We start from the raw sequence: 15,107 nt of genomic DNA, 5'->3' as shown, positions 1-15,107 counted from the left end.
CATGTGTTTGATAATCAAGGTGCAGCTCCCAGGTGTATCGAATGCTTTACTGTTGGTAAACCTTGATTACACAACAAGATTTTTGCCATAAGGAAAAAAGGCCTTTTATCCTGGTAGGGAGCAGTGACAGATCAACAAAATGCAATGTAGGAACCTGGCTTGGATCCTGATTTTAATAAAGTAACTTTAAAAAAAAAAAATGAAACAAGCATGGAAACTGCAACTCTGAATTGAAATTCATTTGTTAAGGAAAAATTTTAGGTGCAAGAAAGCATTGTGGTTTGTTTGGTTTGTTTTCCAGAGTCATCATCTTTTAGAGATAGACACTGAAGTATTTATGGATGCAGTGATAAGATGTCTGAGAATTGCTTCAAAATAATCCCCTGCAGCTGCAATATAAACGAAGCAAAATTGGCCATGATAGTCGAAGATTAGTGATGGTAGATGGCAATTCATTATGCTATTTTCTTTAAATTCATATATGTTTGAAATTTTTCATAATAAAAAATGCTACCCCAAAAATGAGATGATTCTAAATGTACTACCATACCTGCACTGCCATACAATATTAAGTAAATAAGGCAAGTTGTATTAACATACATAAAGCAAGTCTCCTCCATTTACTATATAACCTTGAGCAGGATGCTTAACCGTTCTGGACTCAGTTTTCTCATCTATTAAATGGGAATATTAATGGCACCTACCTTATAGAGTTGTCCTGGGGATTACATACAGTGATTTGCATAAAAAGTTTAAAATAGTCCCTACAACATAACAGCTAACAAACAATAGTACAGTTCTAGAAGCCATGGCACTGGTTTCAGTGAGTCATGTTTCAGAAATTTCAGCAGTGCTAAGTAAAAGAGAGCTAACCAGAACAGGGAGATGATTTTTCACAAATTACAAACATAAAGAATGAATTATAAGTCTCTCTTTCAGGTCTGCATCCTGGTATTTCTTGGTTGGACTACTATTCCTCCTCTGGTTAAGACAGAGCAACAGAAGGTTTAAATGAAAACTCTGCACATACTTCCACAATCTCCCAGTTTTTAATCTTGGCTCTACCCCTTCTCAGGATCTCTAGACTTGAGAGAGAAATTATCTTTTGTGGAGATATTTCAGAATATGGGAATTTGTGAAGATCTTCAGATGTATATCTCAAGAATGTAATTAATAATTAATTAACTGATTACATGAACATGATCATAAATACTTATTAGCATCCTTAGTCACTTTCTAGGTCCAGCACAGTTACCTGGGGAACACAAGGGACTGAGCTCCTTTTCAGGAAAGAAAAGTCCTCAGCTCAGAAGAAAAGGAAAGGGACAAAGAACTAAGTTTTACCAGGTTCTCTGAGTGCCAGGCACTATTTACACATTATCTTATCTTTGTAACATCCCTATATGCTAGATGCAGTTATGCTTTCTTAGACAGATGAGAAGACAGACTCCCACAGAAATGTAAACACCTAAGGTCACTCAGCAAAAGGGATCAAAGAGTATTCAGATTCTGGTTAGACTACAAAGCCCATGTAAGGGTCTGGCTACATTCTGTTGCCTCCTGGATGAAAAGGAGTCAACCAAGGCCCAGATCAAGATATCCTAAGAATGCTATGGACAGGAGGAAATTAAATTGGAAAAATCACAGTCTACTCAAGGTAGAGTAGAAAATCCATGAGAAAGCACAGAAATATATGAGAAAGCTTACATTTCAGTATGATCTCTTTAAATGCAATCTATTTAACATATAAATTGAATCATTCCACTTTCAAGGTGAAAGACCTCCAACAGGTTCCACAACATTTTTTAGAAAAGAATCCAAACTCTTCTTCATGGCCTATAAACAAGGTCCTAGGAGCTTGTGGTTCCTTCAGCCTCATCTCTTACTGGCCATTCACCCCCTCATTCACTGAGGCTTCAGGAGCACTGGCCTCATTTTTGTTTGTTGAACATACCAAATCCTATCCACATCCAGGCCTTTGCACGTGTGGAATTCTCTCTACTTACCTTTCAGTTCTCAGCCCTGATATCACTTCCTTAGGGGCCTGCACTGGCCACCATCTTGAAAAACGATCACCTTTTCTATCATTCTACCTATCAGAACTGTCACAATCCCGTGGTTGATATTTGTTTTTTAATGTGTGGTCTTTGTTATTGTCTGTCTCACCCCTACCTAGAATGTGAGGTCATACCTTCATCAAACTCCTCTGACGTACCTACAAACCTCGCATAGCGCCTAGCCTGTTAGGCAATTAAAAATGTATTGACTGGTAGTAGGACACAGACAGCATTTAATAACTCTAATGTTTTAATCTTAATTATTTTTTCATCTGTCTAGTTGATTCAAGGATAAAGTTTTCACTATATTGTTAGCATGCCCTTAAGGCCTAATACTTTTTTAAAAATAGGAACTCTATATAGTTCATGGCAAATACTTTATAAACTAAAGATAAAGGCTATTATCTTCAATTACTATAGCCTGAAAAACTGGTGAAAACCCTTAATCAGGGTGGCTAAGAAAACTATAGATCCCTTTCTGTGTCTCTCTCACTGGTTTCTTCAACCCAATTCATGCTGGGAAGTCTCTTTTAACTTCATGTTCTGAATTACTAAATTCTTACTTTGAAATTATGCACTTGCTCAAAATTTAACACATATATATTGAGAGTTTGTCTTTATTTCCCCTGAATTCTTATCTCAACCAAGTTAACATTATCTATCCTTCTGTATATACACCTGTCTTTCCTCATTTATAAACAAAAAAAAAACTATCAGTCGTTCAGTTGAATCCCATTCTTTGTGACCTCATGGAGTATAGCAGGACAGGTTCCTCTGTCCATGGAATTCTCCAGGCAAGAATACTGGAGTAGGTAACCATTCTCTTCTCCAGGGTATCTTCCTGATTGAACCTGGGTCTTCTGACTGCAGGCAGATTCTTTACCATCTGATCCATCAGGAAAGCCTCAAGAATAGTGGAATGGGTAGCCATTCCCTTCTCCAGGAGATCTTCCTGATCCAGGGGTCAAAGCTGGGTCTCCCACACTGCAGGCAGACTCATTTACAGTACATTTGAAATCCCTCTAAATCAGCTGGAGTAAGCCTAACTCATTCTTTTTAGTATCTGCTTAATTTTCCATGGTTGTTATTTCAAAATTTTTCTACCACTGCCCATTGATAGCATTTATTTTGTGCCCCCCAACTTTTTTTTGTTTTTGAGGAACAACTGAGCGCTGCCACTAACAATCTTGTAGGTGTATATTCTTATGAGTAATTTTATTTCTCTGGGATAAACATCCCCAAAATAGGATTGTTTCTTTAAATGGTATCTTTATTTTAAACCATTGCCAAGTGCTTTGCAAAGAGTCTTTGTTTCCACAAATGCACCATGAGAGCACCTTTTTTCTCCACATTTGGCCTCAGTAGATGTTCTCATCTTTCAATACCTGATTCTCTTATTATAACTGTAATATTGTGATACACTTCCTACACTTTGGAAAACATAGCCCTAACTCATATTTCAACAAAATAGAAGAGTCTCCTGCTAAAAACTAATTCCCTTTTCAGCTGCAGGTTACTGCCAAAAGTAAATAAATACATAATATGTAAAAAAATATTTATTGAATAAAGGACCTTTCTTTCAATTAAAAATTTATCATAAAAACTCTACAGAAGAATCACTGTTTGCTTTACATTAGCAGCAGCATCCTCTTTACTTTCTAATGTAAAATAAACAAGACAGGAAAAATGGATTTTCATAATTTGATATGGGATACGATCTTCTAGTTACACTGGTGATGAGAAAAAAGGATAAAAATAGTACTTGATTTCTACATTACCATACATTTTGGGTCTAGCATATATTATGCTACAGTCTCAACATGTATTGCTTTTATCATAGGATACACTGGTAAATGAACAAAAAAAAATCTATCAACTTAAAAAGAAAAAAAAAAGAGATATTCAAAAATCATTCACTTAAAACAGTTTTTTGTTTTGGGGCAGCATTGTATGGCCTGCAGGATCTTAATTCCCCCAACCAGGGAATGAACACAGGGCCACAGCAGTGAAAGAGCCAAGTCCTAATCACAGGACCACCAGGGAAGTCCCTTAGAACAGCTTTTTGATAAACCTACTTTGCCACAAAACACAGACCAAACCAGATTAACTCTTCATTTTTAAATTTGCCAGGTTTATAACAAACAGCCTATGACATTCCCGTTGTCCTTACCTCACCTTCCTCTTCACTACTTCCATTGTCTCCTTTTGCTACTATATACCTCTGATGTAGCAGATCTGGGTCAATGATAGTGTGTGGCGGAGAGAGGTAGAAGACACAAATCCAGGATTGACAGTTTCAAGGGTACTAACAGTAAAATATTAGTTTGACAGCTGGTTGTAAAATTACAGCAGTCTAACACATAAGAATTCATTTGCTGTGCTCCAATTTTATGTACTTGGGGGGGGCAGGAAAAAGAATCCTAGTGAATACTATTGTTCTTTTTTTTTAATTAATAGAAAACATGGCTCATCAAAATTTGAGCAATGATGAACATTTAAAAAAAACCTATTTCTCTATACTCAGAATCAAAATGCTTACTTACTCTTAGCAACTTGCACATGAATGGACTTGCACATAAAATGAAGTGTCATGAATAGGTATAAAATCACTTTCAAACAGGAATATTTTGCTGTTTACAAAACAAATGACTGTGAGCCACACCAGCTAGTTGTGAATTTAGACAGTCAATGCCATAGATGTAAATTTTTCAGAATTTTTCAACTGCATTCTAAAATTCAAAATTATATCTTCTCTGCAGTCCTTAGGTAGCTCAAATGACCCTGAATTCAAGTGACCCCTCAAATCCTACCAAAACAAAATTATATTAATAACAGAATAATCTAGATTCTACTCTTGGACTAGACTCTTTTCTGTGACACTCTAAACTCCCCGAGGCCATTCTCCCTCCTTCACTTCAACTCCTCCTCCTTCCATTTCAACTGACAGTATCACTTATAAATCAGTCCTTTATTCCCTGTCTTGTTTATTTTGTAATTAATCCTCCTAATCCAACATTTCATCTACCACCTATACAAAACTTGTATCTGACTTCAGCTTATTGGGACACATTTATTTAGCAACCAAACTTTAACAATCCTCTCACCCAACTCCTAAAATAGATGCCTTATAAATTAACATCTATCATAAAAATGCTAGATTCACTACTCTTTCCTTTACTTTCATATTTAATACCACATTCAATTGATTTCATCCCTTCCAAAGTCCCTGGTATCGACCTTCCATTCCATTTCCCCAGCCATCAGCCACTCCAGGTCATTATCTCCCACATGAATTATTTCAGTGGCCTCTTAACAGATCTCTCTACCTACTTTCAACCTCTCCACACTTTATCCAACATACACAAAGAGCTGCCAGAATTTACCCACTTCAACTTGCCCACTGAGAAGCCCAGAGTGCCTTCCTACTGTTTCAAATCCAAAGTCCTTAGCCAAATGTTCTAGATAGTCACAGTGGAAAGGTATTTTATTTCATCACCTAAGTAACCAGGTTTTTTTCCCTTTAATTTCTTAAGAAACACAGCTGTGGTTAGACTTTTACATGTCTCTAGCTTTCAAAAGTCATTCAAGAGGCCACAAGTGGTATCATGTAAGGGTTAAGAATATGGATTCTAGAGTTTGACTAGAAACCAGTCTCTACCATTTATGACATAAGTGACATTAACCAACTCATTTAACTTCACCTATTTAACAGGAGGGGTTTCCCAGGTGGCTCAGTGGTAAAGAATCTGTCTGCTAATGCAGACAGAATCCAGAATCAAGAGATACAGGTTTGATCCCTGGGGTGGGAAAATCCCCTGCAGAAGGAAAAGGCAACCCACTCCAGTATTCCTGCCAAGAAAAATCTCATGGACAGAGGAGCCTGGTGGGCTACAGTCAATGGGGTCATAGAGTCAGACACAACTTAGCAACTGAGCATGATTTAACAGGAATAATAATGCTATCTCCTAAGGTTGTTAAAGAATCTGCCTGCAATGCAGGAGACCCAGGTTCAACCCCTGGATTAGGAAGATCCCCTGGAGAAGGAAATGGCAAACTACTGCAGTATTCTTGCCTGGAGAATCCAATGGACAAAGGAGCCTGGTGGGCTACAGTCCATGGGGTCACAAAGAGTCAGACACGACTGAGTGACTAAGCATGCAGGAAGGTTGTTATGAAAATTAATAAAATATCCTTACCTGAAATACTATAAATTAACTATACGTCAGTTTAAAAAGAAAAAAAATTAATATAATACCCTAAAAGACTAGGCCATTACCCAGCATACTTCAGAATGATCAATAAATGATAGCCATTGTCATTATTATTACATGACCACAAGGATATAGACAAATCAATTTGACTATCGTACCAGAGGCTATGTATTTGCCTTCATCGTTCTTGACTCCCTCAACCACAAGGTGTGAAACATGGGACAGGTCTCAAAGAGGGACTAGTCACGTTTACCTGTCCATTCAAGTCTTGGCTCAATTCTCCCCTTTAATTATCCAACATGTTAGTGTCTACTACTAAACTAAATACAAGTACATACATGACACACAGTAAATAATTCCCAGTGAATATTTTGATAAATATGTTAAGTTGCTAAAGAAATGCATAGTGAGTATGTATTTTTGCCTGCTATTGTTTCTAAAATATTAAAAAACCAAATGCATCTAAAACAAAATTGTTTCTAAATAATGCCCTATAGCTTCAAGTAACTATACTTTGAAGTATTTAAGATATAAATTTAAAATCTATGTTACTTGCTAATAGCCCTCAACCTGATTCAACTAACTATATTCTATATCAAGCTGTTTCAGTTACCAGAAGGTAGTATCTATGTTCTGACTCTTATCAATAACTCTTGGGTCAATGCTTTACTGCTACTGCTAAACATGTAGTTAATGAATTCCACAAATTTTCAGTATAAAAAGTAAGGGCATCATCAAAATAATGTGTAAAAAGATAAAATTTGAAAGTTTTCAAGAAGTGAGGCATAGTCCCAGCCCTCTCCTCTCCAAAATCAAATCCATACAGAATCACAGATTTTTTTCCCACAAGATTTTTAAAGCTGAAAGGACTTCAATTCCCATTCCCTTATAGCCCATTGAGAACTACATGAGAAGATGAAGCCCAGGAAGGTCAGATAATTAGCTCATAGGTAAAACACAAGACAGGGGCAGGACTGGCAATTGAACCCAGTGTTGCCAACACCTGGTCAATGCTCTGTTCATTAGTTCATGAGGCATTTCCACCGATTTTTCCTATGCCTACTTCATTTAGAAAACAAAATTAACTATATCACATGAATTCCTCATGAAACAACTGGGTACATGGTGTGGTTAACACTGACATATTTTTGGTTATTTTTAAGAACTCTTGTGAGAAATCAAGGTTTCAAACCACAAACAGAGCATTTCTATTACAATTACTTTTGTGCTGGAAATGATGCTTCCCTTTACCAGAGTTAATAAAATTTAAGATTCTCATTTTCACTAGCTGGTCATCTATGTAGCCTCCTCCCCAACAATAGCTTAAGCAATCCACATTTCTCAGATAAAAATGTCATCTGCACCAGGCTGATGCGCATGTTAGAATCTGTTCCTAATATAGAATCATAGACTTTTGGAACTGGAAGGAACCTTGGAAGATCACCTCTCATTTTACAGAGGAAACTAACACCCAGCAGGGACCTGCCCAAGGTCAAAGTTTCTATACAAGAACGGGTCCAGAATAAACCCGTTCTCAAACATTCTCAAAAGAATTCAGACAGAAACACAGTATTTGGTAGGACATCTAAGCTTGTCTCCCTTTATATGTACTTAAGCACAATTTCCTGCATGCAGAACTTCTGAAATTAAGAAATGAAAGCAAAACAAAAAACTAAGCCAATTTTTTAAAAGTCTACAGCCAAGTCACTGATCATAAAAACTCAGCAGAAGTGAGGGTGGATTCTTGCAAGAATCACAGAATACACAGAATAAATGTTACAGAATAACATTTTGTAACACAACCCCCAAAGCCCATGGATATAATAAAAATAAATGGAGGAAGAAAAGACACACATAAATTAAGAATAACTATTATACTCTTATCTCTGTAACAAACTGCACAGAGAGTTGCTTAGAAGCAGGAAAACTTTATAAACATAATTTTCAAAGAACAAAGAATTTGAATCATACCTATCAATTGCACAAGTGTGTCAATATGTTTTGAAATTTTATTTTGGTCACAATGCTTAAGGGAAGCTGAAATTTTTCTCCTTAGTGATTTTTATGTCTTAAGTCATTTAAAAAAAACCCAATAATTTGAGGGAAATCTTTTTATCAAATCTTAATAAGAGTTATAATCTATATTATTTATTCTCATGTTCTGAAGAATACATGAAAATACTGATAAAACATTCCTGAAAGCTAAGGCCTGAAAAGCACTAAACTTACACCATCCCCCCACCCCCGCCCTACCAAGAAGAAGCACAACACATAAGCCATTACCTGTAGGAATATGTTTCTTAACTCCTGAGGATCACCTCGCTTGGTTGTCTGTAAAGGAAAAAAAAAAAAAAAAGCCAGTTAATGCTTCACTAGAGATCACATAATCTCTGCAGATTAGAGTTCACAGATGCTAACAATCAATGCTCTTATCTTTTACAAGTGCATTTAGTTGAAAACAAATTAAAAGCACTAATACTGATAACAACTGTCAAATTGGAGTTATGTGATCACACGGTGGAAAGACAGGTGTGAAGAGACTAAGAAACAGCAAAATCTATCAGATAGATTTCCCCTGGGCTGGAAAGGAAAGGCCATGAGAATCAAGCCCTTACTTTATTCCACATCCACTAGCGACAGTGAGCATCCACCCACCTTCAAGCCAAGAGTCCAGCAAGAGAAGAAACAACAGCAAAGTTGAAACACCCAAATTAATCGCATGGCCTACTGGCCTTTCTTCCCGTGGAAAGCAATGCAGAATATAATTATCTCTACGCCTCTTTCTTTCTCCACCCAGCCTAAAATAATGAAAGCGGCTACAACGTTTCCAAATACTTTAGACATCCTGCCACCTGCAGCTCAAATGCCAACCGCTGCCCCTGGCTCCAGAGGCCCCCAAATACTCCCTCACCCCCTCCCCCACCACAATACACGGATGCCTTGGGTATCCCCGGCTATCCATGCCACTTCCTCCCACTCCCTTTCTGATGCCCTCCAACTGCTGGCTCACAATCCCATGTACCTAGGGCAGGATACTCCTCCTCCTTCACCGACCAGTGGTCCTTACAAGCCCCTCCAACTCACAATCCCTCCTCCTTCCCCTCCCCCCGCCGGGCATCCTCTCCCTCCGGTCCAAGCCCCGCACAGTTCTTCCTGGAGCCCCAGGACACGCCGTCTAACAATCAGGCAAAAAAGTCAATGGGAAGACGTGGGGGGGCTGCAGGCAGGGTCCCCGGAATGTCTCTTATGAAATAAAGGCAGCAGCAGAGAGTTAGAGTCACCTTGACCGCCATGCTGTGCTCGGAAACCGGGGACGAGCGAGTGAGCGAGCAGGGCCGAGCTGTCAGGGCGCGCGCGCGCCGCCTCCTTGGCCGCGCCCGCCCTCCCGCTCGCCGGCGCCGCGCGCGTCCCTATGCAAATAAGCCCGGGGCGGGCGGGGCGGCGTGAAGGGCCGCATCCCGGCCAGAAGCGGCTGGTCCGCGGCGCGAGGAGACGAACCGGCCTCCCACGGGGCGACCTCGGTGCCAAACTGTGGGATTCCGACGCGCCGCGTGGTTGCCAGCTGCTGAGTAGCTGCCAGGAAAGCCCCAGGTCTCTTAAGGCCTCTTGCAGGGTGTGGCTTTGCGCGCCTACTTCAGCCAAAGTCGTTTTCCCTTGAGACTTACAGGAACACTTGAGGCCTAGATTGAGCAGGATTTCGAAGGATCAAAGAACGTGTCTCAATAATAATAATAACGATAATAATTGAATCGTTGACGAGAGGGAAATACTGACAATAAAACAGCCTGGGACTCATTCATTCTGCGGCAAACGTAGCATTTAGTGCAATAATCCCTCCTCCACCCTCTGATGTTTCCAGTGTTGAATCTAACAAGAGGTTTCTCTTTTCTAAAGTCTCAATAATGGTTTTATTTCTGTTAAGTATCCAAGTTAACGGGCTTTCCAGGGGGCACTAGTGGTGAAGAATCTGCCTGCCAAAGCAGGAGACAGTAGGTTTGATTGCTGGGTCAGGAAGATCCTCTGAAGGAGGAAATGGAAACCCTCTCCAGGAAAGTTTCCTTGCCTGGAAAATTCCATGGACAGAGAAGCCTGGAAGGCTACAGTCCATCAGGCTGCAAAGAGTCAGACTTGACTGAGCACCCGGCACACACATCCAAAGAAATGAGGAAAGTGCAGCGGCAGATGGAAATTGTGGATAAGGAACAATGTATTACAAGTACTCCTAAAGTGAGCTTTTCTTCTGCAGTAGATGTAACTGTCTGCCACCATCACATCTCTTTGTTCCGTCTGTTCAAACTTCTTTTAACAATGTAATTGGATATACGTACTAAGTCACTTCAATCGTATCCTACTCTTTGTGACCCTATGGACCAAGATTTACAAATTCATAATTTGTTTTACTAGCACCTTAAGTCCCTGACACTCTGCTTTCTTATTGTATGAAGTTTCTCTAAGTAGGAATCTCAAGATGTTTATTGTATGTTACTTTTCAAGGGAAGGATGTCTGTTTGTAGCCCAAAGTCCCTCAGTTCGAATAAAAGTACTTAAGGGAAAGGAAGGCATTTATTTAAATGAAAGGATTATTTGCTAATGGAACATATTGTTGTTTGCCAAATCCATATTGTTGGAGTGAAATTTAGGGTCAAACTGGCCACTTGGAGAGAGGAAGACAACACCACATTTAGACAGAACTCCCCACAATAATTCATAGGAATAAACACCAGGCCATTTCCTGGATAAAAAATAGATTATTTTTAAGCAAGTTTTAAGAGTTTCACTGGTGCCAATCTAGTCACAGTGGAGATGATATTAACAACTTAAAACTAAGGCTGCCAGCTACCCTAAATAATGAGAAGTTAGAAAAACTCAGCTACCCTAAATAAAGGTGAATTTTGCTGGATTTTTCATCTATCCAAATACAACAAACAATAAAGTGAATAAAGATATTAAAAGTAGGTACCATGGGATGAACTAAATATTGAAAGGAATACAAAAACAAGTGAATTGGAGCTTCTGCCCTCAAAAATTTTGCAAGCTGTCATTCTATTATGATGATTGGCTAACAGTATTATTAGATATTAAAACTTATTTTTTCCTCAATTGTAGATGATCAGGGTTGAGGGAAAACTTATGAGTTAATGGGATAGCAAAAGACAAACCTGTCAAATAAGATTCACAGTATATTTGGGAAAAGGAGGTAGAAATAATTCAAAACTTTTTATAATTTTTAAAAATAAAAATCCCAATATAGTAATTTATAACTCTTTCTTTAGATTGCAAAGTGATATTTATAAACAAGAAGCAATTTTAAAACTGTGGCACAACAACTATAAGTCGAAAACTTGAAGATTGAGTGGAAAAGAATAAATTGCAGAAAGCAAAATTAGAAGTTAAAGGCTAAGAGACTAGCTGCAAAAGTATTGTCATCAATATCACTTTTTAGGGTTGGTTTCATAAAATATTTAATATGTAGCTCGACTGAGCTGGAAATTTAAATCTGCCTGTGAAGTCCTTGCTCTAAAAATATTACCCCCAGATGCAAAAGCAAAATATGGGCTTACTAGACAATCCACAGAAATATGTCTCCAACTCCCAGGCAGCTTACACTGTATTAACTTTGTGGGTGATAGTTAGAATTATGCTAATGCCTAGCGCCCTAATAAACCAAAATGTAATTATTAAAAAAAGAGGCAATTTCCAATGAGCCTGTTTTGCCGCAACTCTTGGCCCTCCTTTTATCTTTAATAACGTATTCTTTCGGTTTGTTTTCTAGCTTCCTCTCATTATTTTGAGAGGTGAGAGATCCTGCATGGGTCATCAGAGTGTGTGTGTTCAGCTGTGTCTGACTCTTTGTGACCCCATGGACTGTAGCCTGCCAGGCTTTTCTGTCCATAGGATTCCTCAGGCAAGAATACTGAAGTGGGTTTCCATTTTGTACTTCAGGGGATCTTCCGGACCCAGGGATCCAACCCACGTTTCCTGCATTGGCAGGCAGATTCTTTACCACTAGCGCCACCTGGGAAGCCCTACTGACAGGAATACATTTTGTTCCTGTTTCCATATCCCACACAGGTATGATGAATGTCATCTTTCAAGAAGTAAATCTACAAACACTAGTAGAGCATTAGGATGTCAGTGACTAATTAAACCAGGAGTGGGGCTCCTCCTAGACTAAAGGTACTTATGTCATCACTATGACACTATGATGAGGAAGAAGCTGGATTGTATCCCTCCCCCACATCAAGATGCTCACTTAGAATACTTAGAATAGGGGCTTTCCTGGTGGTCCAGTGATTAAGAATCCGGCAAAGGACATAGTTCGATCCCTGGTCTGAGACATTCCCCCATGCTGCAGAGCAACTGAGCATGTGTGTCACAGCTACTGAGCACGTGCTCTAGAGCCTGTGAACCACGACTGCTGAGCCCGTGAGCTGCAACTACTGAAGCCCGTTCACCTATAGCTTGTGCTCCACAAGGGAGAAGCCCTCCGCAACGAGAACCCCACGCATCGCAACAGAGTATGCCCCCCTCACAGCAACTAGAGAAAGTCTGAGGACAGCAACAAAGACCCACCACAACCAAAAAATAAGTGAATAAATCTTTTTAGAAAATAAATAGCATAATGAAATAAATGACACAGACACAAAGGAATTTGAACATCTGAAAATTTTAAGTGTATATTGATTTTGGCCTTTACTTAAAATTACAAGGTAGTTCTTTATATTTTATTGAAATATTCCAAAACCTACAAGCTTTATAAGTTGTGCTTTTAACTTTTTCCTTGCTAAGAGTCTTTATGGGGGAATGGCAAATGGTAGACAGGAGAGAAGTGTAAAGAGTTAAGTGTCCACGTGTGAGCAAATTATGTTCCAACTGGAAGGCTGACCTGGAAATCAATAAATCAGAAATGATTATTTCAACCCATGTCACTCATAGTTAGATACTATGACACATCTTAGGACTTCTCTATACTGTACAAGTATTATATTACCTGTAGAAACATTTGCTCTAATTGAAATAAATTCTCATTTTGGTGGAGAGGGAAGAGTGGCATATCAGAATCAGATGAAATAGATGTACTGTTACAATTGCATATGCCTAAGCTGCTCTTCCTCACAGTCTGACTCTAAGTCCTATAAATTATGCAGTAGGAATAACAGTGATCTTAGTTTGGGACCACAGTCTTCTTTTTTCCCTTATGGAAGCAGTAACAGTCAGGTTTTCGTTTTGTTTTGTTTTTCCCAATGGATTTTGGAAGGAATTCATGGAATGAACTGTTGTAGATGCTTAAGGCTGTGAGTACCCTATTACTATATAAGTCAGTACAAGCTGGTATTTAGTGGGAAACCTTGTGATCAGATGGAGGATTGAACTAGATGAGCTTTAATGCTTCTTTTAACACTCTGATATTATGATTTGTAATAACCCAAATTTTAGTTAACAAAATTTATTAAGTGCCTTGTGTTGGCACTAAACTAGCTCTTGCAGCTACAAAAATATGAAAAAAACAGATAGCATGATTCTGAAAGTGTGGAGAATGTTTTACTGCAGCAACTACTATCATTAATTTTTTCAGTGAATACAGCTGAAAGAATGATACCCAAACTTTTGCATATGCCAAAGGTCAAGGCAGCTTTAGGTAATAATTCAGTAAAAACTCTGTGGTTTGTCACATATTCCCATTCCTATCAAAAGTATATAACTAGGAGAACAAACATCCTGCCTAGTCCCTCAACCACCCACCCCTAACCCCACCCCCGGAGATTTACTTGGATCTGGTTTTTGCCTCCCTCCTACTTAGAGGTCAGTAAGGAAGGAAGCTTTGAATCTGATCCAAAGGAAAGAAAAAAAATTGCACTTTAAAAACTGCTGAGAGAAAAGCAAAAGCCTCAGAATATCCAAAGCAAACTTGAAAAAGAACAAAGTTGAAGGATTTATACTTCCTGGGTTCAATATCTAGTACAAAGCTAAAGAAATCAATTCAGTGTGGTACTGGCTGGCAAAAGGATTGATAAATAGATCAATAGAACTGAATAGAGAGCCCAGAAATAGTTACAAAATTATAAAGTCATTTGATTTCTATCAAAAGTATTATACTAATGCAATCCATTGGGGGCAAGGAAACTTTTCAACAAATGACACTTGACTAGATACATATCTATGTGGAAAAATAAAGAAACTTCAATCTCTACCTCTAAATATATACTAAAATAAATTTGAGATGAATCATAGACCTAAATGCAAAAGTAAAACCATAAAGCTTTTAGTGGAAAACATTAAAGAATATCTTCATGACTCAGAGGTAGGTAAAGTTTTTTTAGTCAGAACAGAAAAATCAATAACCATAAATTAATAAACTGATAAATTAGATTTCACTAAACTCAAAAATGTCTACTTGTCAAAAGACAGAATTAAGAAAATTAATAGGATTACTTCTCTGGTGGCACAGTGGATAAGAATCTGCTTGCCAGTGCAGGGGACATGGGTTCAATCCCTGGTCCGGGAAGATTCCCCACGTCATGAAGCAGCTAAGACCGTGCTCTACAACCTCTGAGTCTGAGCTCTAGAGCCCGTGAGCCACAACGAACGAGCCCCTGTGCTGCAACTACTGAGGTCCCCTCACCCAAGAGCCGGCAAGCTGCAGCTACTGACGCCTAGGGCCTACACTCTGCAACAAGAGAAGCCACCATAATGAGAAGCCTGTGTACCGCAGCCAGAGAGTAGCCCCCATTTTCCACAACTAGAGAAAGTCCAAGAGCAGCAGTGAAGACCCAGCGCAGCCAAAAATAAATAAATAAATAAACATAGGTGTGTATACATGTCAAAAAAAGTTTTTTAC

The 15,107-nt window shown here is 38.7% G+C and overlaps 1 protein-coding gene across 6 annotated transcripts in view; it reads right to left on the bottom strand.

Moving 5' to 3' along the window:
- SLC25A12 (solute carrier family 25 member 12) overlaps positions 1–15,107 on the bottom strand; it is a 189,731-nt gene that overhangs the window by 93,035 nt on the left and 81,589 nt on the right. For 2 of the 6 annotated variants that reach the window (XM_020896344.2, XM_020896346.2), the window contains one exon: positions 8,552–8,599. In XM_020896344.2, coding sequence (XP_020752003.1) covers positions 8,552–8,599 — 48 coding nt within the window. Of the gene's footprint in view, positions 1–8,551; positions 8,600–8,923; positions 9,005–9,290; positions 9,346–9,549; positions 9,649–15,107 lie in introns of those variants that run through there. The other 4 variants (XM_020896345.2, XM_070476022.1, XM_070476021.1 and 1 more) reach the window with 4 other exon arrangements.

Source organism: Odocoileus virginianus, chromosome 13, assembly GCF_023699985.2.
Source record: "Odocoileus virginianus isolate 20LAN1187 ecotype Illinois chromosome 13, Ovbor_1.2, whole genome shotgun sequence".
NCBI lineage: Eukaryota > Metazoa > Chordata > Mammalia > Artiodactyla > Cervidae > Odocoileus > Odocoileus virginianus.
This window is presented reverse-complemented; position numbering and strand designations above follow the sequence as displayed.